The sequence below is a fragment of the Numenius arquata genome, chromosome 7 (assembly GCF_964106895.1).
Source record: "Numenius arquata chromosome 7, bNumArq3.hap1.1, whole genome shotgun sequence".
Lineage (NCBI taxonomy): Eukaryota > Metazoa > Chordata > Aves > Charadriiformes > Scolopacidae > Numenius > Numenius arquata.
The window spans coordinates 50,964,053-50,991,551 of NC_133582.1; the positions used below are offsets into that span (position 1 = coordinate 50,964,053).

Genomic DNA, 27,499 nt, shown 5'->3' on the forward strand with positions numbered 1-27,499 from the left:
GGTTCTGGAACATATATTTTCATTTTATTGTTGGAAGAGGTATTATGTAACATATTTTTCTGTTGTACATATATCTACAGCAAACCTTATTTTCTAGGTTCTTATCATTATGTTAAAAAGCAGTATAAGATGAGAATGTCCACATCTCTTGAGTCTTATTCCAAACTTTTCCTCTCTAAAACAAAAATATTTTCATTCTCCTTTGTGATAAATCCCACTTGTGATCCATTATCATATTTGTATACACATTCTTTTAACATTAAGCTAAATGCTGAAGGAATGATACTCCCAGTGTTGAGTCCAAAATATAATAAATAATACATAATTTAAAATTCTGGCATACTTATAATTTAAAATAAAGGAATCACAGGTCATTAAAACAGCATCTCACTCAGCTTTTACACAATGTTAGAAATTCTCTTTTCTCACCCTAGATTTGGGCAATGAACAGGGATCACTTGGTGTTCTGGAAGAGGTTGCTACCATCCTTTCAGCTGAAAGTTGCAGCATTTTCAAGAATGTCACGGGAAATTTTAAATGACACATCAGCAAATGGTATTAGATTCTGATGCTATGAAAGAAAGAGTAAGGAATTAGGGTGATTGGAGTGATACCTGAACATGGAGTGCAATCTGTAGCACTCTAAGCAAACACAGACCCCACTGGCAAATATTTTGGACAACACAACACAGTGTGCTGTTCTTGTCTTCTGTTGTAATCAATTTTGTATACTTGAAGCTAATTTATTATGATTTACCAAGAGCAGGCAACTAGAAGACTGAGCAGAATATTCTGCTATTCCTTCCTTTGTCTAAAGTTCAAAAAAATGTGCTTTACGTTTTACAAAAAAACCCAAATTTCTGTCTCTTGACAAGAAACCTCAAAAACAAATTAAGATTAATTAATGATGCTCTTCCCCTTTAATAAATACATATGGTTATGACTGATTTATACTACTAATCAGGTGTGGTGCTGATGTGGGAAGACTCCCAAATCTTTGTTCTTCTATCTTAGCAGGCTCTCGGAAAGTGTCATCATTATTGGTTTTAATTCCAAAATTGAAAGTACCCTAACAAAATACAGATAGACATTTGCTTTGCTAGTACCTACAGTATGAGACCATTTTCATTACCTAACGCCAACTCTCATCCACTTCTTTGAAAGACAGAAGGTTAGCAGGGATGCAGGGTCTGCAAAAGAAGCTTGTTTAGACAATTTTGCATGCTACTGTCTTTTGGGGATCAGCTTGGAGACCCATGACAGCAAGAACCTAAAAGATCTTCTTGGCTAAAACTGACAGTGTGAAGGACTTACTCAATTTCAGACTTATCTCAGGCCTCAAGCAACTGCAAGTAGGCAGTAGTATTTTCTTCCTAGGTAGAAACTGTTGAAACTTGCCTCAGCCAGCACTTTTGTCGCTGGAATAATACGCTTTATAAGAGCAAATGGATGCCACTGATACTTTCCATTTCAAAATAAACAGGGAAGTTTTTACCCTTCTTTCTAATCTAGTTTGATCTTCTTCCATATTCCACAAAAGTTTCCTGAAGTTCTTAAATTTCATTAAAACAAAAAAAAAAAAGTTGTTAATATTACAGTCTTATCCCATCCAAATTAGACTGTGGATGAAGGATTTAAGGAAGGGTGTGCCAAACCCTGAGGACTGTTGGTATTCCAACTCAATTAGAGCAGTTAGTGCCTAATTAAGCACTAATTTATGCTCTGTGCAATCTCATAGAGAGTAGAAATTTGGCTCAGGCTAGTTGGAAAACAGAATTTTAGCTATTAGACATTAAAACACCTACTACTTTTATGCATACAAAACCTACTTTGTTTTATATGAGTCAAGTGCACTGTAAAACAAGGCTAAACTCTTATCCTGCTTTGGCTGGCTTCCTCTTACAGTTTCAAAGGTTTCACAAACATTCATTTTCCTGTGTCCTCAGAAGTCACAGAATGCTAAAGACAAGCTGTCTGGCAGCCAGTTTTCCATGTTTCCTTCATAGGGCAAACTTAACTGTCTCCTGCAATAGCAGAGTTGAGTATCTATTGATGCTCACAGTATCTTTATTCCCTGCTTCACAGAATAAATAGAAATTTTAGCTAGAGCTGAATAAACCAGGAACTGGTGGCAACTATTTGAGCCAGGCTTTCAAAGGAGAGACCTTCCTAACTCCCCTGCATGCTACAGCAAACACAAACATCTTTCTTGTCCATGCAGGAAATGTATCTTAAATCCCACACAGAAGTAAAGTTACATTTTGGAGACTTGATCGCCACAGAGACCTGTCAGTCATCTCTGACGCAGCACATGGGAACGGTCAAATTGCCACACCTGATTTGCATTCTTGTTACATACACACAAAAACAAGTCCTTGTTGTCTTCACTCTTCGCTGCCTCTATGCATTTGCCAGAAAGGACATGGACAATCATTCCATTCTGCAAGATGAGAGAAGAAGGGAAAGAAAGAACAAATTAAAAATAAGGGATTTCCAGTAAATCTAGGCCGTGTTTCTGGAACCTTTTGAGTATGATAGATCACCAGTAATGATGGGTTGTTCAAAATTTCTTAAGTATTGCTCTAAATATAATGACTAGGTTTAGCTTTGAGCCCAGGGCATGGTGAGTATTCCTTTTGAAGCTGATAGGAGTGGTAGGTGCAGAATTCAATCAATCTCTTTTCCACAACTATTTGTTTCTTATGGGTACAGGTTGTCATCAGCATCAACTACAGTACTACAGGCCACAAAATTTCAAAAGGACTAGTGCTTAGGAATCAAAACAAATTACAGCACCAGAGGATTGCAGCATCCCTACAATTACAGTAACTGCTGTTTTCCCAGGCTGTCCTAGAGCATTTTTCAATCTTGTAGGGGAGTTCCTGCTCTGTTGGGTGAACTCCACTGAATAATACTGAATTCCTCTAATAGGAAGTTTGCTCTTCTCTTACAATGCAGAACGAATTTTAATGTTTCCCCTACTCTCAAAGAGTTCTCATTTGGGAGGGTTTAGGATCCCCAGGCCCTTCATCTATCCAAAAGAAGTGGGCAAAGATTTGTGAAAATCTTATTTTCACAACCACTGATTCTGATTCTATTCCTATAAGACCAGTAAGACAAACAGTTAAAACAAGGACATACGAATTTAGATAAGATTCCTGTAATTTGTATTTTTAAACCAAATCTCTTTCACATTGACAGTGTAAATGGGCAAGAGGCACCCTAAATTTCCTGGGTGAAAATGGTACAGAAGAGAAACTTGCCCTTGAAATACCTCATCCCCTCCCCACACGTGAATGCTGTCAATCACCCAGTGATCCCACAGTCACCGTCAGCTGCCTTCCCCTCACAGCAGAGTCACTACTGACCTCCTGGACATCCCAGTGCTGGTGGCTGTTGTCTGTCTCCTTTGTACAGTTTTGAGGGATAACCTTCCCATGTCTGACATCAAAGCAAAACAGCGGAGCAGAACCAAGCCGGATTTCCTTCATGCTGTTATATTCGAAGTGCTGGAAAAGAGAGGGTTTGTTTGAACAATGAGGGAAGGACATCCCAATTCATTTTTAAATTCTAATTCCAAAAATAATTTCCTGTACATGTTTGTTAAGATGCAATCCAAACATGAGTGATGGAGACCAAACAGCCTTGACCCTGCAAAGCAATCCCTCCTGCTAGCTAATTCTGGCATAACTATTTACCTAAGGAAAGGCTTTGTGGACTGTAATTATGTATAAAGTAAACCCATCCTATAATAAAATTTTCTAGTTTAATAAATATTTGAACAGAAGGCTGTTTCTGACAGTGTCCACATGCACTGCAGTTAGAAATGTGGCTGCAGCTTACCCTCAGCTCAGTGTGAGCAGCAAAACTTGCTTGAGACTTGGAGTAAGCGTCTGCAGTTGGTCTGTATTGGTTTGGCTTCTCCTAGTGCATGAACTTCCTAGTTCAATGCCAGCTTGGGAGCCTACATGAATTTCCCTCCTGTCTTTGACCGCAGTTTAGGCACTAAGGGGGAAACCCATCCCCATTATTCTAGAATCGTTATATATTTTTTACTCCTAGGCTTTCTGTTCTCCAGACACTACCAAATATACTAACAAACAGGCACTTAATGATGTCTGCTGGAACAAAGTGTGGGCATCTGGCCTCAGTGACACATGGAACATTGCCATTTTTCAAATGACACTCAGCTGAAGAAGAGTGGGCATCATTGCCTTAGTACATGCCTAATTTTGAACACATCAGTATTTCCACTAATGTCAACCCAGCCATTTACATGTTGGAGTCACTGTCTTCTGGATGGTTCCTTAGATCTGATACAGTGCCCATACACTTAAAGCATACAGTACCTGGGTGAGACTGTCACTGCAAGGGGAGAGTTTGATAGAGCCTTCTGCAATGGCTCTTCCAGGCTTGTAATCTGCACAGAAGCCAACACCAGTATTGTAAAGCTGTAAGTAAAGGTTTATACTGAAATAAAGCACAATCAGATACAAACAAAATATCCTTCAGCTAACTTTTTAGTGACTGTATGCCTTTCTAATATATGATTTTGCTCAAAATTCAGGCACTATTTTTTTCGTTCAGACTCCATCCTGCATATTGAACTTGCAAACTGCTCTGATACAAAAGGCAGAGTCTCACCAAAGGTCAGTGTTACTCAATGGGTTTTGTTTAAGTTAGAGATAACCACTTCTGGCTTTAACTATTATGATTGTTAAAAGAAATCTGTCAAAATTTTTATGCTAATGGAAAATTGCACTTCAACTGGACACTGCACTCAGAAAAAAACTAAGATATTCCAGTAGAAAAAAACATGTGACAATTCCTGTGATCCACACTTAGTTTTTACACTCTTTTCAAGCAAACTTTCATAATAAAAACCAGACAAAATAGGAAAAGGACACAGTAAAATCTGGCAACAGATAGCAGAGTGTGACTTAATTAGTGAACCTGGTTGCCCTGTTGGGGGAAAATCTCTTCCAGTAAGGCTGCCTGGAATAAATTCATATTTTAATTAACGATAATTATCAACTTACGTGTTTTAAAAGAAAACATTGATAATATTGCCTCCTGTACACAGTCAGCCAAGGAACTGCTATTGCTACCACCTCTGCCCTTGGGGGAAGTGCAGGAAAGAAGAAATGCTTTTTTCTCTTCATGCGCATGGGTCAGCACAGAGATATGATATCTGAGCTGTGACACTGAGCTGAGTCAGACAATCTGGGTTCATCTCCTGGCTTGCTTTCAACGTTTATGTGAGAATTTGGACCAGCTGTTTTTCTCCTCTGTCCTTTTCTTTCTCCTCCCATCCTTTTGCATTGTCTGTTTGGACAATAAATGTTTCAGAGGAACAGCCTCTTATTCTACGCTCACTGAGTACTTTGTACATGGAAGCAATACTGGGGTCTTTGAACAATGCAAAACCACTAATCATTCTTTATAGTGTGTTTTCTCTTACCTTGCCAGAGAATCTTGGTGTGTCTTCAGGTTGGGAGAGTTCTGGGTACACATTTGACATGTACCACTGGAAATTTCTACAGCCCAGTCTTTTCTGTAGCTGAAGGCGCTCACTGCAGTCTGGCTTCTCTGCCTTTATGGAGAAAGCATAGGGGCAACAAGGTTACTACTGCATTTGGGTTAAAGATGATAGCAGTGAAAATGACTACATAGGAATTATTTCTACCACCTCTTCTATCCTGCATGTTATAGATATTGCTATATCTCTCTCAATGAATATGCAAAGGAGGAGGACCAGCTATAGCTTTCCTCCAATTTTGTGATAAAACAGCATTTAGTCTGGCATTGTGACAGAAGCAAATGTTTCAGAAGTAGCATACACTGTGAAAATAAGTATTTAATCTGAAAATTATTACTATACTGCAAGATAAATCAGTCCTTGTCATCTTTTCAATTAAAAAAGGGCCAAGTTTCATATTTGCTGCACTGAAATCAGTGGGATTATATTAGATTATTATTCAGTATAGAATTTGCTCTGCTGATTAAAATTCAATTTCCTGGCCTTTAACAGCCCAAACTACTCAGTTATTGTCAGTCCTCCCTGATCAGAGGATGTAAGTGATGACAGAATTTAGACCAAAATATTGTCTATCACATTATTACCCGACAGTTACTAAATCTAGTAAGTGAAAGTATTTTGTGGCTATAAAGTCATAAAACCGTTTCTATGATTTATGTGTTTTCTTGCATTATATACACACAATGTCAACTCTCACTCTTCTGGTAGCAACTCTGTTCTGAAAAAAACCCACATGTGTCTTCAACCCCTGGTGCAGCTACTGGTATCTGCACTGCAAAGGACTGACAGTCTGAATATTTGAGGGTATTTAGCACTGAACGTGGCTAATAGGGCTCTGGAAACCTCTAAGCAAGTGTCTAATCCTTCAGCTGCAAAACCACACAAAACACTTTTCTAAGTCTCTCTGTGCCCAATTTCTAAAAATATCTCACCACCCTCAAAAGCCTCTCTCCTCTTTCTCACCAGCAGTAGATCTCCCCCTTTCAAGTTTCTACTTTTTAAAAATGCAGTTTTGGATTCCAGGCAACTGGTCTGGATTCCTACGTCAGAAATCAAAATTGGTAACATAGCAAAGAATAGCCTGTAAATAACTTTTCCTCAGACCAGCTATTTCTCTGCATCCATAAGAAAGAAAAAAGGACTTTGCAACAAGCCTGGAAAACACTGACAAATGAAGGGCCTTGGAGATCAAGGGAGAGGTATCAGTTTCTAAAGGCAGGGATCGATCATGCCATGTGGTGCTGTTTTCCAGCCCCGGAAGCTGCACAGGCAAAGCTCAACAGTCGCAGTATGTTAAAGAGAACCTCTTAGTTTAGTATCAGTCTTTGATTCAATAAGCATAATAGCAAAGTTCAGCAATTCAGCACCCCACAAACCTGTCCCCAAGAGGTTTTCTTGGAAAAGGGAAATAGAGAAGTAAAATGTTTCCCCTAAAAAGAGATGTTTCTCATGAGAGTCTGCTTTGGCTGAAGAAGGTGATGGCAGTAAATCTCATTTTGTCCTACTAGTTACAGTCTGCATTTGATGCCAAATAAATACTGTAAATAATGTAAAGAAAGTCATTATCCCTGTAAACCAGGGGAAACCCTGAAAAGAAACTGTGCTTTTAAATTAAATAAACCACACAAGAAAAGGAGAAAAAGAGACAGTTGCTGAAACAGTAGAGAGCTGGAAAGGGCCTTATTCATCTGCATTAATGCTCACACCACGGGCATCCTGTGCAGGATGGGATTCAGACCATGAAACGGGAAGATTTATAAAGCAACCTAAATGGGCGTCACTAGTTATTTTCTGCAGAGGGCAATGCCGGCGGTCAAGGCTCACGGAGATTTTTCTAGTAGCCAATAGGTGGCTCCGCTCGCCCTCTCAGTGCAATAAATCCCCGCAGGGCCCCTCTGCAGCTGAGCGGCAATAATGTCATTGCTTGCTTATGTCTTTTGAATAACATCCCGCTGCACTGACATACTGAAAATATTGGCTGTGAAAGAAAGGAATAGAGAAAAGGGCCTTTTATGTTATGGTATGCTGAACACAGAGATCATAAAATTGATCATTTGAAGCATCATACTTACGAGTACTAAAGGTATTTTGGCTAGAATAAACTCTCAGGCAAAAGGTCATGGTGCTTAGAGGTATTAAACTGTGTCGTTGATGGCTTTAGTTTTTGGTACAGAAAATTGCTTCTGAGTTGACAAGAAAGGCCTTCAGGAAATTATTAAATGATTTAAAAGACCTAACTGTCCATCTTAAAAGACTTGGCCTAGCATCCTCCTTGCAATTATATGTCTGTAACCCTTGTGAGTCAATTGAGGAACTTCTGGCCAGTGGAGTCCAAATCTACAACATAGACAAGGAGGGAGAGCTTTTTTAAAAAGTGAAAATAGAATTAAAAAAAGGAACGTGATAGCCTCAGACTCTAGGATTAGCACAGCAGGCTGACTGGAGGGGCAGATCCACTGGTAGAGCATAAGGAGGTCAGACTAGGTGACAGGAGAGAAGCCACGTTGGCCCACAGCCCTTTTCCTCTCCTCAGTACAATGCAGGTCCTGATGGATCTGGCTTTCTTAGATGATGGCCAGTACTGCAGCGACCGAGGCATGCAGGACTGAAATGCAAGAGCAAAACTGAATGGGAAACTTTGCACAGCACCTACTCATGCTCTGCCTAACTGTTTTCAGTGAACTTTTTTTTTATTTTAAAAGCATGGCATTGTTAAATGAAAAAGAAGATGAACAATACGTTTTTATTCACAGCTTATCACAAGTTTGTCCATTGCCTTGTAAGAGAGGATACCATTACAAGAAAGGGTATTGGAGCCAGAGAATTCCTGAGAATTGCAGCAACATCAACAACTTCACATTATTAACAAGTTAACGTTAACAACATTAACCGCAGCTGCATGGCTCCCAATAAACAAACATCTACTGGTTTGTAATACATAGGATACACAGTCCCTTGACTGATCCTGATCTGCAATGGATTACACAGTGGCTTAAAAACAAGTGTGGCTGTTCTGTAGTTTTTGGATGGTGTACACAGCGCCTGCAGGCGGTTCAAGTGTGGCTGTATGCCAGGGCCACGCCACACACCTGGCTGCAAGCCTGTTTTAGCGTACAGGCTGCTGGGAATCCAAATCCCTGGAGGCTGGACCGCTGCCTGCGTGATGCTTCTAATGAGAAAGTAACTTGTAAATAGTGGCTATGTTGAGATCTGACTTTCCAAGTTACAGACAATTGCTTCTGGACATCTGTCAAGTCAGGAAAAAAATCCCCTTTTTTTGTCACTGAACCACTCAGATATGTTCCCTTCCAGTAGGAGAGACACCACAGTTTGCCATGTGCCCGTGAATATTACTGAAAATCCTCATGAATCGCATGACGAAGACCTTCAGTAACAAAGAATGAATTCTCCAGGAGGGCCTTCTGAGCACACAGTGCTACTAGCTTCCACTTCAGATGCACTGCAACACTCCATGTACTATTGGTGGAAAAATAAATCACAGCTTCATGGGCAAGCTGAAGGAGTCATTTTAGAAGGAGTCATACTCTAAGAGATTTGATACCTTCAGCAAACAACACCTAGGCACAAGCTTCTGCCTCTCCTTCCTGATCTGACAGCTGTTCCACTGGAAGGTTTCATAAGAAGAGTATCCCCAGCACCATGGACGTTGAATGTCTGACTGCACGTGGACACCCCCACCCCTATTCCACCCCCTTCACCCATCTCAACACACACTCCTTCCTTCAGAAACAAACCACTATACATGTCCTTACCTTGCTGATTAAGAAAGCCACTGTGTCGTGCTTGTAGAAGTTCTCTTTAAAAGTGCCCAACCAGGTCTCTGCTATTCGGATTTTGTTCCTCACAATGGCATCTTCATAGGCGAAAGCATGGGGAAAGTGATTTCGATAGACATGCCCAACTCGGGAGCATGGAATAATCTCTACAGAGCCACCACAGAGCCAGGTCTGAAATACAGGTAAAGGCACAAAAAGATCTTATCTTATTTTGATTACTTTTATCTAAAAAGGAGAAGCTCCTTTACTATAGACTCTGCCTCAGGAAATCCTAATCTGCACATTGCTGGAAACAGCAAGAGCATTACTATGTGCTTCTTCATATACTGTTCCCCACTGATACAGAGACACAGAGAAGATACAGACCTTTGATTTGACCCAGTATGGCTATTTATATGCTTTTATGTGTTTCTGTGCACAAACAGTGCAGTGTAGTGAAGAGGCCTAGGGACATACCTTCTTTTGTCTGGGATATTAAAGACTCTGTACCCTTTGTGTCTGCAATTTTGATTGCTTTTTAGTATCAGTTGCTCTTTGTATCCAGCAAAAATCAATGCAAACAATATAATATAAACAGTTTGGTACTAAAACTACAGGCTGGCAAAGAAATAAAGGTACTCTCCCTTTGGTGTATGTTACATGCCAAAAAAGAAGAGGCAGCTTTCAGAAGGTGCCAAAACCAGTGACTCTGTCCTGAGGCAGATAGCGATAGCCAGTGAAACTTCCTTCTCCTGACATAATGCTCCTAACTCACAGCAGCTGTATGTTCTTGTATAGTCCTGACAGATCACAGAGCGTGGGGATAGATATCTGAAAGGAAAGCAATATTCTCCATACCCCAAGACATTCTGCACTTAAGCGCTGTCATAAATTGCTTCTTGCCTTTTCATTCAGGTTCCTTAAAAGCCCAATAGTTACCAGAGCTTAATGTTTTAATTAAGGTTCTTACCCTTATAGATAGCTCCAGATTTTCTGCTCCCCACATTGTCATGTCAGAATCATAAGCTCCAGTGTTTTGGAAGTAATGTCTATCCACGGCCACCACTGCACCAGCTACCACGGGACTCCTATGTAGAAAACAAGTTTGGAAATGAACACCTTTAGTTTTGGATAGGGAATTACATGAAGGATGAAAATCCTGCCATTTCCATAGAGATAGTATTGCAAAATGATTGAATACTAGTCCATAAAGGCTTGAATTAATTGATTATCTACCCAAAAGAAAGAATAACTGGAACTGAGTTCTAGGATCTGCTTGGGGAAGGGAGCGAAGGGCTGAATTATTAAATAAAGCTCAGAACAGTGGGAAATGTTACATACATGTACAGCCAAAACAACAGACAAACAGATAATGATTAAGACATCTCTTTTAATTCTGCATGATTCATCTTTTGCTTTCCTTACAATCCTCCACACCTTGTCTGGTGAGGTTGTATACTAGTTGTCTCAATGTGTGGAAAATACCTGTCATGTTGAAAGTATGACTGCAATCTAGTTGGAATGATTACTAAAGGCCAAACAAACTCAGCGTAAACAAAAAACCTATCCCTTCAAAAAACATTAACCAAGCATATGTACGTAACCACATCTCTCTTCTATTAGCTGGAAGATGACCCAAATTGTACAGTTTCGCTGCTGAGCTGAGCAGAGGCATATTGGCTGATGGACTGTTACCTGATAGGGCTGATGGGAGACTGTCGTACCTTCTCTTCACGCTCTGGCACTGGTTCCCAATGAAAATTGAGTTTCCAATCAAAAACACCTCGATGCAGGCCCACAGAGTGATAGTACTGAAAAGTCTTCCAGTCTATGACATCTATGACAGGGGACACGACACTGTTTCTGAAAAAGACAACATCATTTCTTTTCAAGCCAAAGCGCAAATTAAGTTCACTACTTTTAGTAAACAGCAGTTCTCCTTTTTGACACTGTCAAGCACAAGCCCTCCTGTAGATGTGAAGTGCCCTTATTTTCCCTGCTGATAGAAGCTCAGGTGCTCAGTGCATGGGAATACTGTACCTTACATTGTCATTTAAAGCTATTCAGGATTTTGCTAAGAGTTAACCACCAGAATTCTTATAAAGCTATTTCACACAGAGGCCCCAGTCTCTGATGCTATAGGCTCTCCATGGATGCAAAGTCCAAAGCAAAAAGATGATTTTGGCCTCAAAACACTTTCATTTTCCTGTAGATGTTTCACACACTTCATGAGTTTGCCACTTCAGGCCAATGAAGAGTGCACTTATCCTTATTTTGTTCTGCAAAAACATTTATCACTGAGTTCACAAGCCAGTTGCTTTTATAGCAAGTAATACATAATGATACAATGATAAATACAATACAATGATAAAATACAAGCCACTGTATTTTATCACAAGCTTAAAATGCTCTTGCAAATGCACTGTCACAGTGTGGAATCTACTTTTAAGATCCATAACAGAGCAGCAATCCACCAATTAATTTCTAACTTGAGTTAAATTTGGATTAGTCTGAGAAGAGGTATTAGACATTTCCCCATGGCAAACATGTCATGGTATTTCACAGTGTGCTTGTGCATCATCTTGGAATTAACTGGTAGTTCAGAAGAGCCACCAGTGTTCCTTGTTTCCAGGTCAACGACATTTGGAAATTTTCAGAGTATAAATGCAATGGTATTAGAGACTGAAGGAAAAAAAGTGTTGAAGAACATCATTATCTATTTCTTGTCTGTTATGCAAAAAGGATAGCCTCTGGTCTCAGCGTAAGGCCTTGCCTATCTATAGACAGAAGGTCTTCTGGAGACAAAACAGCAACACTGACTAAGGATTAAAGTACACTGGAAAAAATTACTCTTGTTCTAGAGTAAGAGTATCCGTATAGGAAATTATTCTGGAGTAGCTCTTTCCCTAGAAAATAGCTTCCTGTTAAAACAGAGAGAGAAATGAAACGGGCATTTCTGGGGCAAAAAGTAGAAGGTTTTATCTCCTTTTTTAAAGATTCATATGTTGGTCAGAGATCACTCTTGAGAGAAATACGCTTAAAATATAACATCATCAATGAAGAAAGGTCATCTCAGAAATCTCCAACACAGTGAGCCCTTTGTACTTTTCCATGGCAGAGACCAGTACCAGCTGAGGAAGATGGTAGCTCTGGGTGATGTTAATGTAATCTTGATGTATCTTCTCTGCCTTTACAATCACTAGAGTAATGTTTTTTCAGTATTGGGGTGGGGGGAAACTCCATAATTTGTTCTATCACAGTTGCCATTTCCTGTAGAGAATTTTAGAAGCCCATGGAGAAACTACTGATTGTCAGGGAATTGTATGAAGATGAACTATGCAGAGAATGGCATTAAAATGACTCAGTTATTCCTTTATTTCCTAATTAGACCAGACTGTCCTATGATGAGCTACAGGCAGAAAGTTTTAAAATAGAGAAATGATTGTATTTCTCCATTCAGGTGTAAAAACAGCCTTTGTAATATGTAATAATAGGTACTCCAAGAAACAAGCACTGGATTTATAAATAGATGAGAAAATTCTATGGTCACATGCAATATTTGTAGGCATATACATTAAAGCAGTGATTTGCTGTCATTCTCCCACAGGACTCAAGAATAAATGAAAAGAAATTATAATAAAAATAATAAAAAATATATCCTCCCCTGATTCCCTTGGTGGTAGCCCTGTAATATAGCTTTTTATCCAGGACAGGAGCAACCGCCTCAAACTCAAGCCAGCAGGAGCCTTTCTACTGAAAGCTGTATTTAACCTTTACTCACTAACAGCATGAAAAGTAAACTGACTGCTTCTAGAAGTTACTAAAAGGCAGTGTCCCAATGGGCTCACACAAGCACGTTTTGTCTTTGATGTGCTGAGAAAAATCCAGCTAACAAATTAAATGGATTTTATATGACTAAAATTCAAAAAATGAAAAGTCACCATAACTTTAATTTCTATAGCCTGCTCTATCTTCCAGAGTATGAGCATCTCTGACATCTGTCTTGTTAGGTGTACCTCAGTTTGTTGCCACTTGCTGAAATACATGCTATCTATTCCTACTTGTCTATCCATTTGCATCCAGAGAGGACTGAGGAACTAATGACCCCAGGGTAATTTATTTTACAATTTCAGAGTAAAGAATGAAATATCAGGAGGGTGAATTTGTGTGGAAGCTGGAGGAGGCAATGTAGGCTAAACCACTGAAAAAACCTTGACTGTGAAGACTAGACCACATGTGCATATCCAAGATAGCTCAGACAATGTGGATGCTCAGTTACTCCCAGACATATTCTGGATCAGCTGTGTTCTGGATCAGATGATCCAGACATTTCAGACTATCCTACGTTTTCATATCATTTCAGCCATTTAAAACCTGTCCTTCTTTGTGGATCCACTTTAAATTTGTTGGCACTATAAAACTCCAAATTCCAATGATGCTTCTAGCATCAGCGCAATTGCTCGTAAGAGTAAGCATCACAAATAGCAGTTCTTGTCGAAATAATAATTTCTTTTTAAGGCATGCTTTTGCTTTGTTATTGGGCATTGATTCTTCAGTGCCATTCAAGAAAAATACCTGCAGTGATGTCATGGATTCTGATGGTTTGGAGACCAAGCAATTATCCAAACTATCTGCAAATTATGACATGGAAAATTACAGTGTTTAAGACAGCTGAAAATAACTCACCGGATAGGTAACATTCTACCCTGCCTAAATTCAACAATAAACCAGAACAAAATAAAATCTAACCTCATTTGCCAGAAAACTATACAGTACAAACTGATAACTGTGTTTTAGAGCTACTACTCTAGTAGCTCTTTCAGAATACCAAGATTAACAATTTTCAAGAGTATGTTTGTAAGTGTAATGCTAGATCTTCACCTTGTATAAACTGGTGTAGCTCTGATGAAACCAACAGAAACACACCTTCTTGAAACTTTAAATATTGGGAGTATCTTTCAGATCTGAAGTAACTTTATCTTGTGGGGAAACAGCTCAGTGTCCAATTTTAAGCTTAATCAAGCAGTGCTTTACCTATATTTTGGTATTAAAGCCTTTTTTTAAAATAAAAGATCTGTTTTTTGCATAATCAGTGATGGTTTGATGTTTGTGTGGTTCTAAATGCAAATTTGCAGCAGAAGGTAATTGAAAATTGGAAGATGTTCTTAGCTATTCTTTTTGCCTTTAACTGCGTAACTGGCAGACAGTCAGCAGCTTCTTGCCACTTTGAAATGAAACACACACTGGCAAACTACTGCTAATTTTACTCTGTGGAATCCGAGGAAAGGAAAAAACAGGAAATTCAAACACAACTAGCAGCAAGGCTTTGAACCATTTGACTAATTTGCGAATATTTCAAATGCTTGGAACACACATGAACTACAAAAGGTCACAATTCCATGAAAAAGAGTAACCCAAACAAGAACAATTTCCTGGTTTGGGATTTCTCAACCAAATACAATTGCGAATGCAATGTCTTCCCATGACCCTTTGCAGTCACCATGGACATTATGTTCTTTTCTATTTTTAGACTAAGCAACATGAGGAGAGGGAGATTCAATTAATACATCTGTTTTGTAGTTTTAGATACACTGTTTTTTGAAAGTGTTTTTTATTAATTTATACGTTCTTTTGCTGGGAAGGGAACTAATTTTAATATGTTTAAATCCCCCTTTAAATAAGGAGGAATAAAAAAAAAAAAAACACATGAAAACGATGTATTTTCCTCAGCAGTTTCATAGGGGATCATTCCATGCAAAAACTGGATAGCTAGGAAATCCAGGCAGTCCAAGTTCTCTGGCTCTGCACGTAGTCAAAACTTCAGCAAGTAACTGAGAACCCATGCTGGTTTCACAGCGCACTGCATTTTCACTGAAAACATCTTGCTGGCTGGCTGAAGTCTTCAGGGAAATAGTAACGCAAAACACTTGAAATTAGATAGGGTTAATAAAAAGATAAAATGCAATGATCAGGAATGGTAAAGCTATGGTATAAAGGATTAAATACTGCCTCACAGACCAACTCCAGACTAACTTAGGGCATATGAACAGTCTCCTTGAATTGATGGACTACTCATATGCTAAGCACTAAACAAATACTTCAAATTTCGGCTACGTAGGGTGCTAAGGGAATGCTTTGTTTAAAAAAAAAAAAACCTTTTGAACCTGTATTTTTTGTTAAAATATTCAAATTTGTACGTAGGGTAACAAAATCTGTAGGAGTGACCAACACCTTTTTACGCTGGATAGTCAGGGCACTGTGCCATGAATGGTGTCTAAATCCTCATTGCTCCTACATTTGGCACTAATACTTGCTTTTGGCTTTAGATTCTTGTCTTCAGTTTCTTTACCTCAGCTTCTTTAAAATAGGTCACCTACTGATCTCGATCAACTGTGGAAGATTGTAAAGAGATAGCATATCTTCACATAACATACCATAAATGCAGAACATCAATTTACTGAATTGAAATCAGTGTTATCGATAAATGGAGGATATAAAAGGATTAGGCAAAAGAGAAGTCTCAGGAAGCAGGCTGTTACATGTGAAGTATATGGAAGGTTTTCAAAACAAGGAGAGTAGCACGGAAATGCATGCTCAGATGCTGGCGTTGTGTGGGCTCTGGATGGATAACATCATGCTTCCCTGAGCCCGTGAGAAGGTAGAACAGATGGCTCATGTACTTGGTAGCTCGAAAGGCTGGGGTATGGGCAATTGAGAAGGGGAGAATCAGCTGAAAAGAGATGAAGAAGCTGTTCAACTTTAGTGAAAAGTGTTTCTCTTCTCTCTAGTGTATTACCATAAAACAAGAACCACACAGAAATTTTCTGAACAGCAGAACTCTGTTTCTACTCCTGTATCTACAAGCGGAGGCTCCCATTCACTCCGGAATGGGAGCAAACAGTGGAGGACATATCTTTTCACTGCTATATTAATTTCTTATTCTGTTTAACAGGATTTTCATTAAAGATTAGTGACCTAGAATCATGGTGCTAAGTAGAGGCACTTTGAAATTTAAAAACTAGATAGGCTTCTTTTAATAATATCACTGGCTGCTGTTTCCTAACGTAATATTTGAGCTGTGGTATAGGCAGTGCACTGGCACAGAGGGAAACAGCCCTTGCAACCAGGAGCAGGAGAAAGGTCCTAAGGGCAAGCTACCCCTTTGCAAGCCATCCCTCTGCCATACTTATGGTGTCCATGTCTTTTTTAGAGGTGGAATTCCTTGTCAAGGATATAATCAAGACTCATTTTGCTTTCATGCAGTATTCTCAGGAACAACACTTTAGATCATTTATTAAAAATCATCCTGCTTCAGCATGATGGTCACAGTTTTTAGGTTAGAGGAACAACTTTTTCCAGGCTTCATGGCACAGTCCAGTACATGCCCCCTCTACCTTTGGACCGAATACAAAAAAGCAGCTGTCTCCTGCAGTCTCCTGACACAGGCAAACCCCTCAAAAGACACAACTGCAATAATTGCACACTGCCTTACTGTAGACCACACCACTCACCTGGAATTATCCTAGAACACAAACAGTTGCCAAATTAAATGATCTGTGGGGCACCTCATCTAGTTTTCTAATGTTGTCCAGGTGCCTACGATATTCATCCTTGAATAATCAAAATGTCAAGGGATGCTTTACAAACCGCTGAACCATTCTCTAAGCGATATACTAAGCTGATGCACAGCTTCCCAGTCAATTTGTTAGGTATGGTTCGTGGAACTACTCCCAGTCAAGGTGCATGTGTAATAATTTTAGTGTAATAAATGCATGTGTAATGATTTTAGAAAGACTCAATACTTTTTGGGAAAATAATTATGATTGTGTTAGTGAAGAAAACCATCACGTCAGGAGATGAAATGTCATCACCCAGAGCAAGTCAAGTATCTGTCAAATATTTCCATACCTGTAAAATTGGAATAATTTTTCTCGTGTTTTTCCTATCTGTCATTACCACAGGCTACTCAGAACTGGGGCTATCTCCCTTTGTGTATGTTCAACTCACAGTGAGGTCTCAGTTTGGGCAAGGATCTCTTGGCATCACTCTAAGACAGGACACAATAATAGTGGTAGATCTGATCAGGAGTCTAGAAAATTAGGCTTAATCACAATTTTCAAAGTTAAAATCTCACTCCAGCTCCGCTAAGCTCCTTGCAAAGGTTTGAGCTTTGGAAAGACTGCATTTTTCCTTGCCAGCAAACAACTCGCACACTCTAAGTGATTAAGTGTTTTCCCATCCTGTCTTTCCAGCAAAAGCGCATGAGTTGCAGCTTGATTGGTACATTAAGAAGAGGAATGACGAATATTTCACCAGTCACTGTAAGCTTTTTTTCACTGTACTTTCCTCATTTGGGTAGTCTCAGGGAGTACACATGATTCAATTTAACAGCTCCTCAACTGCTAAATGAAGCCAAGTTGACTATGCTAATGCTTTATATTTCCATAGTGATCTCCACGCAAGCATTACAGGCAATTTGGGAAAAATCATGAATTAACTTCCTTATCAGGTCAGTGTTATTATCACCGTTCTTCAGCTGGGAAGAGAAGGACAGCGAGTGAAAGTGATTGCCAGACGCCTTAGAGCATGTCTTCCCTGTGCACTGGAGAATGGCACAGGTTCTCCACGCTAGCAGTGACAAAGCTTCCAGGGTCAGACACAGTGACTGATGCAGCATACAGAAAAGGATGGTTTAGACCACACTATTATCCAAACATCCTTCTACCTTTGCTCCATGGATCCAATTAGCCGTTAGCTAACTCAGTGTTAAATTCTGCTCTCCTGGAGGAATGAATGAGCGTAGGAGCCCTGTAGGGGAAGAGAATCCCTTTCTCACCCCCTGGTGACAGCGCTACATAAATCTCAGATCTATAGTAGGCTTAGTGGCTTTGCATTCCCTCAGCTGAGATAATTTTTGACAGTGAAACACTACAATTGTGGTGGGGTCTAACTTCTCTCTTGCCCCCTTCATTATAGCTTTCCCCTGAGACTTTTTGTAACTCTCTTAATTTCAGCAATACAACCTTGAACAAGGACTGGTCAATTGATATATATATAGGATTTTTACATGAACATCAACAATAGACTAGCTCAAGGCAGAAGAATCATGAAGTGTATTCATAATAAGCCATCTAATAAGTCAGCAGACAAAAAGTAATCTGAATAGTCCTGGCATTCTAGAGCAGCATTACTCTTGCTTGCAGTATTTTTAATGTTTTCATCTGAATGATGTAATCATTTCTAAAAACTCAAATGAATTCTCTTATAAGCAAACATAATCAGCCATAAAAGCAGCTTGTTCCAGTGCCTGGGAACAGCCTTTGAAAGTCTTTAGTATGACTATTTAACGGTTTGGTAAGAGTTTTAAAGATGTATTTTTTCTTTTACCCCCTCAAGCAATTATTCATTTTTTCCCTAGTGGCTTATGAGTAATGATAGACAAGTTAATGTACAAATTTTTCTTTCAGAAAAGTCCCCTTAACAAAGGATTTACTGCCATGTAATTCTTGAAACATTTTCAGTGATTTAATCTCTTTGAAGGACTTGGGGACTGCATAGATGAGTTCAGCTGTACATGAGCGAGCAGGCCCAAGCACCAACCTAAACATGAAAGACTTGGAAAATACAAATCTGTATCTTCCTCTGTCAGTTTGGTGTCAGTGGAAGTACCTGTGATTAGCTAGAACTGTCTATGCTGCCAAGAAAGTCTTTTTTTCTGTGGAACAGAAATGGTACGAGTGACATTGGTATGTAGCCAAACTGGCTCAGGAGGACAAAGCATTTTATCCTTGGCCTCATGACTGAGACAGCTAAAAAGTAAAAATAATGGAGTCTTGCAGTAGTTTTTTAGGTGGATGTTTGCCAATTTCCAAACAGCTTGAGACTGCAACCTTTTTAATTCAGACCCCCTGGAAGCCTTCTTATAGCTCTAACTGGATACAAACTCTGACGGTTCAGTGATATTGTGTGTGAAATGAAGGCTACCAGCGGTGTGACCTATCCTGCTTCCCACATATCAGAGTGATACGTGTGGTGATAAGGTAGAAAATAAAAGCAATGCAACCATGAGGAAGAAGGTAACAAAAAGAGGATAAAAAAAGTACCCAAATCTTTCCAAGTACTTCTCTTTCAGAAGAAATTAGCATATGCAGGGAACTCAGAGGTCACGGGGATATTTACCGGTTGCTGGACAGCCTGGCTAGGAGGGGTTCCAGCCAGCCCTTCTGACACTCGCAGTGTGAATCCATGAAGACCAGCACATCCCCAGTTGCCCGTGCAGCTCCTAGCATCCGACCTCGGATGACTCCAAGCCTCTTGTTGCTCCGGATGAGCTTCACACCGTCCAGCTTAGAGATGTATTCACTCAGAGCTGACTTCAGGGGCCCTGTCAAAAACAGAACAGTCACTGAAATGCTTTAGCTTTGATTCAAGCTGTAACAGAAAAGCAATAGGTAGTAGGAGATGCTATTCTTGATGGTAAAATGGTTTGGAGGCATTTGTTTTACATGGCCAGGTAGGCCATGTTCCAAATATTCCCACAACAGCATAATATCAAAGAGAAGTAGAGACTAATGGAAACTGAGATTCACTAGGTGTTAAGCTATTCCTGTGGGAAATTTTATAGCCTCCTCTCCTGTTTTCAACAAAAGGTGGATGCTCTCATCATCTCGTAAAAGGCGCAGATCAGAGTGAGATACTACAGGTGTTTGGCTTTCCCAAGCACCGTGGATTACTTTAGCAATGTGGAGTTTTCCACTCTATGCTTCAGCCAAAGTCCAAGTCTGGAAATTATTACAGCAGATCTGATCCAGTGGGAAGGCTAAGATTTGCATACTATGATCTTATTTTAAAGTAAGAACGTTCTGAGTGATTGGAAACGATGGGGAAAAAAGAAACATTTCAAAGTTGAAAGGCTAAGCTGAATTCTAGGGATGGAAGAGTGAAACCTGGCAGCCAGCTGAGGACTCTGCTTAGGTCTCTTCCTTAGGGTCCTCTTTGCCTTCTACTCTCCTCACACACTTTTTGGAGGAGGACAGTTTCTTCCCTGAAGCTTTGAAAGAATGAACTCACATACAGAGAGATGGGGACTACCTTGCTGGCTGAGGTCGTCGACTAGGATGATATCCTTGAGGGAGGCCTTCGGTGCTGTGTCCATAATGCTGTGCACAGTTCTCAGTAGGGTAGACCAGGCTTCGTCATGGAAACAGATGATGACACTAGCAGTAGGCAGACTGGAGTCATACTCTTGCTGTAGGCACCTGCATGCGATAAAATAAGGGAGACACTAGAAACACTGGTACAACTGGCTGCTTGCCTCTCAGAGCAAAGTTGTATGCTACACCTAAACCTTCAGGGATGGAAAGAGTTTAAAACCGGCTCACTTCTAACAAAGCAAAGGAAGTATTAAGGTGCCCAAGACTGGAATACAAAGTGAAAATACAAGAATGACATTATAAAAATTAAAATGCAAAAGTAGGAATGTTTTGCTGTATTCTGGGATACTTTCTTCTGCTTTGGCTGCCTGAAAATACACTGCTCAACAGAAATGGTCCAGAAGGCAAAGAAAGAGAAACTGAAGACAATCACAGCAAAGCAGAGAGGGGAATAAAGCAGGTCAGTCAACCTCCACCAATTACCACATTTTCTCAAGTAACACAGAAAAGAGTAAATTGAAATGCAGTACCTTTAAGACTAACAAGTAAAATAACTCATGTGCACCACAGGCCAGTATACCTGTGGACTGCCTGACCAGTGAATGAAGCTAACATCTCAGTCCTGTACTGGAAAGAAATGGATCCTTATACGGGCAATGAAAAGAAATGCAGATACATTTAAGAAAGTAAATGTAATTTCCCTATAAAGCTTATACAGGTTGTTTTTTCTTGATGAAAACAAATCATTGATGAATGAGGCTCTCAGCTGGGTAGATTATCTTTATGCCATTTTCTGCTATTTACTTTACAACTCCAGGTACTGACACAATCTACTGCAAGACACCTGGCTGCATGGGTCACTGCATTCTTGAGATGCTCCAGAGTGCCAGCTGGGTCCCATGGCTCCTCAGTTTTCTATGGGGCCAAGACTTCACTCATGGCATTAAAAAAACTTTCAGCAAAATTACTGGGAATTAGATGTTGCTTTTACTGCTTTTACAGTTTAAGAATGAAAAACACTTCCTATTCATCCTCACAGAAACTGTATATGAAAACTATAAACCCTTCTCAAACAATGGCTGTTTCATAAATATAAGTAAAGGATCTACAAACCACATTCACAAGAAAAAGTGTTTTCTGATGTACCCGTCTTGGTTCAGAGAGACAGGACACACTATACTGGCATGATGATGCACATTTTCCAGAAAAGACCTTCAAATACCTGTTGTAGAGATGCAAAGACCATGCCTATGTATCTGCTTTTCTTACATCAGGAAACACATTTTAAAATCTTTTCATTTCCCGAGGAGCAGTCATTTATTTTCCTAACTCATTTAATCTCCAGCATCAAGAACTTCTTCAAGGAATTACGGAACTGGCTGAATGTGGCCTATTGTTATTTCAGCATTTTTGTATTGCCAAGCACACCGTCATACAGATTTTACAGTGGTTGTTAAACAATTACTCAGCAGAAGCTCATATAGGGGATATAATTTTAATACTGCTATGTTTATTACCATTTTACTTAGTGCTTCTATTCATGGATGGAGGCACTACGATGCTAGACACTATCCAGACACAAAGCTGCTTATCATTTGAGAGAATCCATAGTCTGAATGATTGAATAACAAAGAAATAAATGAATACTAGATACACTTCTGGGAATACAAATTTTAAATGAGCACAATTATAATAATTTACTATGGTTTAATAAAAAGTTATAATATTTCACATTTATACCTTTTTGTATAGAGAGGTAAATTTTCTCGATGATTTTTACATTGTAATGAATCTATATTGGTTTACTAATTTTCTGTAATCAACAATGCTGTTATTTCACAATTTCATATGGGATAATTGTTTCCATTTTCATCAGGATGGAGAAAAGGATACTCTCACGACTTGGCAGTGTTCGTATTTTCAGGCAGAAGAATCTAGAGGTGATTAAGAAAAGTGAAGATCTGATGCAGTCCTTATACTGCCAGGCAGAATGTTCCAACCAGGAACATTCAGTACAGCTATAAGCACCTATATTTTGCACCATAATACTACAACACCTTGTTGCTAGTACTGTGGTTATAGCAAGAAAATAAAGCTGTTGTGGAATCTTAATTGGAAAAGAATTGAAAATAACTGTACTTGAATACATAACCTAGGTGGCGAGTGTTTAGTTGCCATGGAGATTGGCAAAGACTTGCAATATAGATATCTAATCTTCAGAAAAATGTGAAAGGGTACTGGTGTACGGAAATATCTTCCCTGTAATTTGGAGCAGTTTCATGGACTGTCCATCATAAATTGGCATTTCAAAAAGTCAGGGCTGTGACTCATATGAGACATAGTGATTTAATCCAATTTGTGAAAAATAAGGAATCGTGACAACCAGCAATGAACAAGAGAGCAATTCTGCAAATTCGGCAAAGGCACTGCTGGTGGGGACTCCCACCCACCTTCGGGAAAACGTCTTGCCAAGACTCAGCTCCCAACAGCACTGAAGTGGAAGCTATGCTTTTGTAATCAAACTTAAAACCTTTTCAGAGAGCTTGTGAATTTCTGTTTTCCTGGATACGTTTGACACTCAAGCCCGAGAGAGGAAAACAGACCTTTTTAGAGGCAGAACCCCATCACAAAAATCACAATGGCAGGCTTGATTCGGGTCCACTGAACCAGGAGGGTGTCAACGGCAGCTGGACCAATTGATAGCAGCAAAAAGCCCTCTGAGGAACGAAGGTACCTTAGAGGATGAGATTTATTGTGGAAAAACAACTTTCTAGTACAACTGGACAAATTATTAGGCCTTTTCACCTAGAGATCCTGGCTGTTTCAAAACTGGTACTCAAAGTAAATGAGTGAAAAAAAACAATGGGCGAAACAAGGTACCTGATTCATCCATTGGGGTATGTTTACTGTGGGATCAGTAGCAGTGCTGGAAGAGACACAAGTTTTATGCATCTACTTTCTGAAAATTAGCATAAAACATTCACCTGAAAGGCATGCAAAGAGATGTGGGTTATGTTAGAAGCTGGAGTTGAGTGAGAGAGGTCTGAAGTACCACTTTCCAGGTGAGAAAGCTGGATCCTGGGCTCTGAAGGCACAGCAGAGCCCACAGGCTCCGGTTTATTTCCAGCACAGCTCTGTACTCTTCACATAAGAAGAAACTGTAGTTGTGCTGCTCATTGCTCCAATGCAAAGCACAACAGACCTCTTTATGTGATTTTCTAAGGAACAGCAGTAAAGTGTATCTTATGGCATTTACCTTACATCTTCCACTCTGGTTTAAGAGTAAACATGAAGTATGCAAATGTGAATTTTGGCCAGCCTTATTTTATAGTATCTGGAATTGCTTTACAATTAGCAGGCATAGCTTCTGGTGTGAAGAACTTGCCATCTAATTTCAAGTGAAATGAGAGAGACTGAGTCTGTGGAGCTAACTCACTGAAATGTCTCTAACTGGTTGCTTTCTCTCTGACTACATAATAACAGACATTATTAGAAACAACGTGAGTCAAACAGAATAGAGTAATAGACAATTTAATTTATTACTGGTTCGCTCTCATTTTATACCGGTATAAAACTGGACTGACAGAGTTGTGAGCCAGGCCCGCAGAGTAAATTACGCCTGAAAAATATCGTTGTGGTTTGTGTGTTGTGCCATAAAGGACAGGACAGGCTTAGAGGCAGACCTCTGCTGCAGCTTTATGATCTGGATTTAGATCTGAACAACTCAGATCTAAACCTCAGATGTTCAGATCTATGGTTTCAGTCTGGGCTCTATAAGCTGTGGTGTTGATAGCTCTTTAGGCTGTAACTAGTCAGACAGGAAAACCCATCCAACAGCTCTGAGGCCATGGCTTAAATCTTACCAAGATTAGTATTAACTAAGCCTGTCTCTTGTTGGATGGCCCTTCAGCTGCCAAAATAAAACTGTTTTTTGGCTGACATCACAGGCAGTAAACCAGGAATCATCATTCCTCCTTTGAACATTACATGGTTCAAAGAGCTGCCAGTGAAGCATTGTGAAAAATAACTGAAATAGTATTAGCATTTCATTATTCAATGGAATTACCCAAATTAACACTGAACCTAGCCAGCAAGTGTAGAAAACACTGTTTCATTTCTCCTTCTTTAAGATTGTCCCCTTAAATTAGAGCTACCAGCTCTCTTTAAACACGTGAAAACGACCACTGAAAAAAAATATGTATTCTGTGTCTTACTTAAAACATTTTCTGGTGCATCTTTCCACTGTGTCCTGGGGGAAAGCTACAATAGCTTTCGTTACAGGAGGTAAGACAAGAAGACACCCATTCACATCCCTCTCCCCCTCCCCTGGACAGGCGTAAATACACCTCAGCGCCTTTTTAAGAAGTGTAATAAACTGTCCCTGCTGGGCTGTTGGGAGTAACTGGATCTCAAGTCTCCAGGCTTCAAATGCAACCTGTGGGGCTTCAAATGTAACGTAAAGGGCTTCAAATGCATTGCTTGTCCAATGTGGCCTTACAGCCTGGCTGCTGGTAGCCACAGAGCTGTTAGCAGATCTGGTCAGACACCCTGATCTCCACCTTCCTTTCACCCAGGAGTTTCCTTTCAACGTCTGTCGGGTTACTTGTTATACTAAAAAAGCTGAAAGTCCCAACTCCTGATTCCCTTACCACCCCGTAAGCCCAGCAGCCCTGTCAGAAGCCCACCATGAGGGGATGGCTGAGGCCTTGGAGCGAGTCAGGTGGGCTGGGGCCCGCCCGAGCCGGAGCCGCTGCCTTTCCCGCTCGACAACCCCGCGCCCCCCTGGCGCCCAGGCCCCGTTCGCCGTGCGGGTTCCCTTCCCAGCCCCAGCAGGCAGACAGACTGACAGACAGACTGACAGACAACCGCGAGGGTACCGTGGGGGGTGGGGCACACGCCGCCCTCCCCGGCCGCCGCCCGGCACCTGCTGCGGGCAGGGGGAGCCGCAGCCGCCGGCAGGGGGCGCTGTTGCCCGTCCGCCGGCCGGCGGGCCCCACGTTGCCGTGGTGACGGGCAGGGCCGCCGCGGCCCGGCCGCCCCGTCGCCGCCCTCCCTTGTCCCGCACCCTCCATTTTTGCCGGGCTCGAAAACACCGTGCGGGTCCGGCAGCACCTGCCGCCGTCTCGGAGTCCCGGGGGCTGTGGCCCAGGGCGGGGGCTGCTGTGGGTGGGCAGCCGGTGGGACCTGGCTGCGGCGGCTGGGGATCCCGCCGGCTGCTCTGAGGAACTCCGGAGCTGTGAGGAACGCGGGGTGCGTGTTCCTCACACAGCGTGGGGAGAAACACGTTATCCCGAACCGGAGCGGGGGGAGTTGGATAGGAAAGTCAGGGGGTTTCGAGGGGCAGAGGTTCATGGGGGGGACGGCGACGGGGAAAGAGCCAAGTTTTCTCCCAGAGATTAAAGAGGCTGTTTTACTTACAACGGGTGTCGTACCTCAGGCAGGTCCCTGCGCAGAGAGATCCGCTCGCTGAGCGCTTCGTTAAAGCCGTGGGTTTCCAGGCCGAGCGGCTGCTCCCCCTCAGCGGCAGCCCCTTCCCCAGGCTGCAGAGGCAGGGGCAGGAGTTGGGGCTCCGGGTCCCCTTCTGCCCTCCCCTCCGGCCGCCTGCTCTGCTGCTTCACCACCCGGTAGCCCTTCCTGGCCTTGCTGTGGTTCCTTTTGCCAGTGGGCGACACGACGGCCACGATCAACTCATCCTCCCGCAGGGAGATGAAAGGTGACAGCCCATCCAGAGGGTAATACTGCTGGCTCTCCTCCTGGGTCTCCAGCATCTCTTGGGTTTCCACAAAGTCCATCTGATACCTTTCCCGGGGGTTGAATTCCACAGGCTGGAAGGTCCCTTCCTTGCTCTGGTTGCTGGGTGGTGGATTCAGCATTGTAACCATCAGTAGCAAAAAGCCCAGCATCAGCAGCAACAAGAGAAACTGCAGCTTACGTGATCCATATCTGCACTTCTTCCTCAAGAACATACTGTTGGTGACAAAATGATACAGATGGTCATGTTAAATATCACTTGGATCTTTCTCAGATTCCAGTCCTCGGGTTGCAGCAAAGCCCTGGTTTTCACTATCTGCCAAGAGGATTTTTTTTGCTCCCCTCACATTTCACTGATGCCGTTTCATGCTTTCCTCTCTATGTACAGACAAAATATAACATTCCTATTAATATTGCACTTACTGTAGTAAAAGGTAGCATGGATCCAGTGAGATAAAGTAGATCCTTTATTACACAGAGTCCCAGCTTATTTAGGAAAGCGCAGGTTTAGCAGATGAAAAGAATAACTAAAGTTTTGATTTTTTCCTTTTTAAATTCTAAGTAAAAAAGAAATCCCGTTTCTTATAGTTTCCTTCCAGAGTAGTTCTTGCTTCTTCAAAGTTTCCAGTTGCTGCCTGGATTGAAGCGCCTTATTTCTGAAAGCAGATCTGACAGCTCTCCCCCGTTCAGAGGCTTCAAGTTAACTGTGATCAACAGATGAGAACTAGTCGGTCCCTGACTTTGTTTCACACATAACTACGGCACTCAGTCAGGAAGCTCTTTGCCAGACATAATACAGAGCAATGTGTGCGTCTTTCTCTTGGTCCTAATGCCCTCACTGTTCGTGTCCTATCAAATCAAAACTTTTCAAAAGCTGTAAGAGGCGAAATATAAGAAGCAAAACGTTGTATTATAAAAGAAATCAAGGCACACCACAAATCACTGTACTTCTGAATAGCCATATTAAGCTAAGAATGCTCAGAGCAAGAAGCAAGAATTTTATAAACTGAATAAAAGAGGGAGTGCACATGATTTATTTAAGGCTAGATTTATTCATATGGTAATGTGCTAGCTGGAGTATATGAGTATATTTCATTTTCAATAAATATTTACAGCTGTAGGGATTTTAACACTGACATAAGGATGCCAAATTATCACCTGGCAGACTGAAGTTGTCTCCTCATCCATAAATTTGGTATGGCAGGGAAGCAGCACTTCCAAGTTTTCAATAGCCCAGGAATATCGTGTGGAAAGCCTGGCCTGGAACAACAGCTACTGAC

At 40.9% G+C, this 27,499-nt stretch overlaps 1 protein-coding gene across 2 annotated transcripts; it reads right to left on the minus strand.

The window, feature by feature from the left end:
- Positions 1–27,403, minus strand: GALNT15 (polypeptide N-acetylgalactosaminyltransferase 15). 2 transcript variants are annotated; one of them, XM_074150750.1, is made up of 11 exons: positions 27,378–27,403; positions 25,887–26,435; positions 20,407–20,573; positions 19,495–19,699; positions 11,011–11,178; positions 10,286–10,403; positions 9,313–9,507; positions 5,462–5,593; positions 4,350–4,451; positions 3,369–3,509; positions 1–2,440 (listed from the first exon to the last, which is right to left on the minus strand). In XM_074150750.1, exons 1-11 carry the CDS (start codon positions 27,401–27,403, stop codon positions 2,294–2,296), a joined length of 1,950 nt encoding a protein of 649 aa, XP_074006851.1. In that variant the 3' UTR covers positions 1–2,293. The 2 variants fall into 2 exon arrangements, with proteins under 2 accessions (XP_074006851.1, XP_074006852.1); XM_074150751.1 differs by lacking the exon at positions 27,378–27,403 and adding an exon at positions 3,870–3,872 and having other exon boundaries at positions 25,887–26,434.
- Positions 27,404–27,499: the final 96 nt, after the last annotated feature.

Coding starts and splice junctions, on each gene's coding strand:
- GALNT15 (XM_074150750.1), bottom strand. CDS start 27,403: ATGAGGAGACAACTTCAGTCTGCCAG. Junction 20,574..25,886: donor CCTGAGGTACGACACCCGTT/GTAAGTAAAACA, acceptor TATCGCATGCAG/GTGCCTACAGCAAGAGTATG. Junction 4,452..5,461: donor CACCAAGATTCTCTGGCAAG/GTAAGAGAAAAC, acceptor CTTTACTTACAG/CTTTACAATACTGGTGTTGG.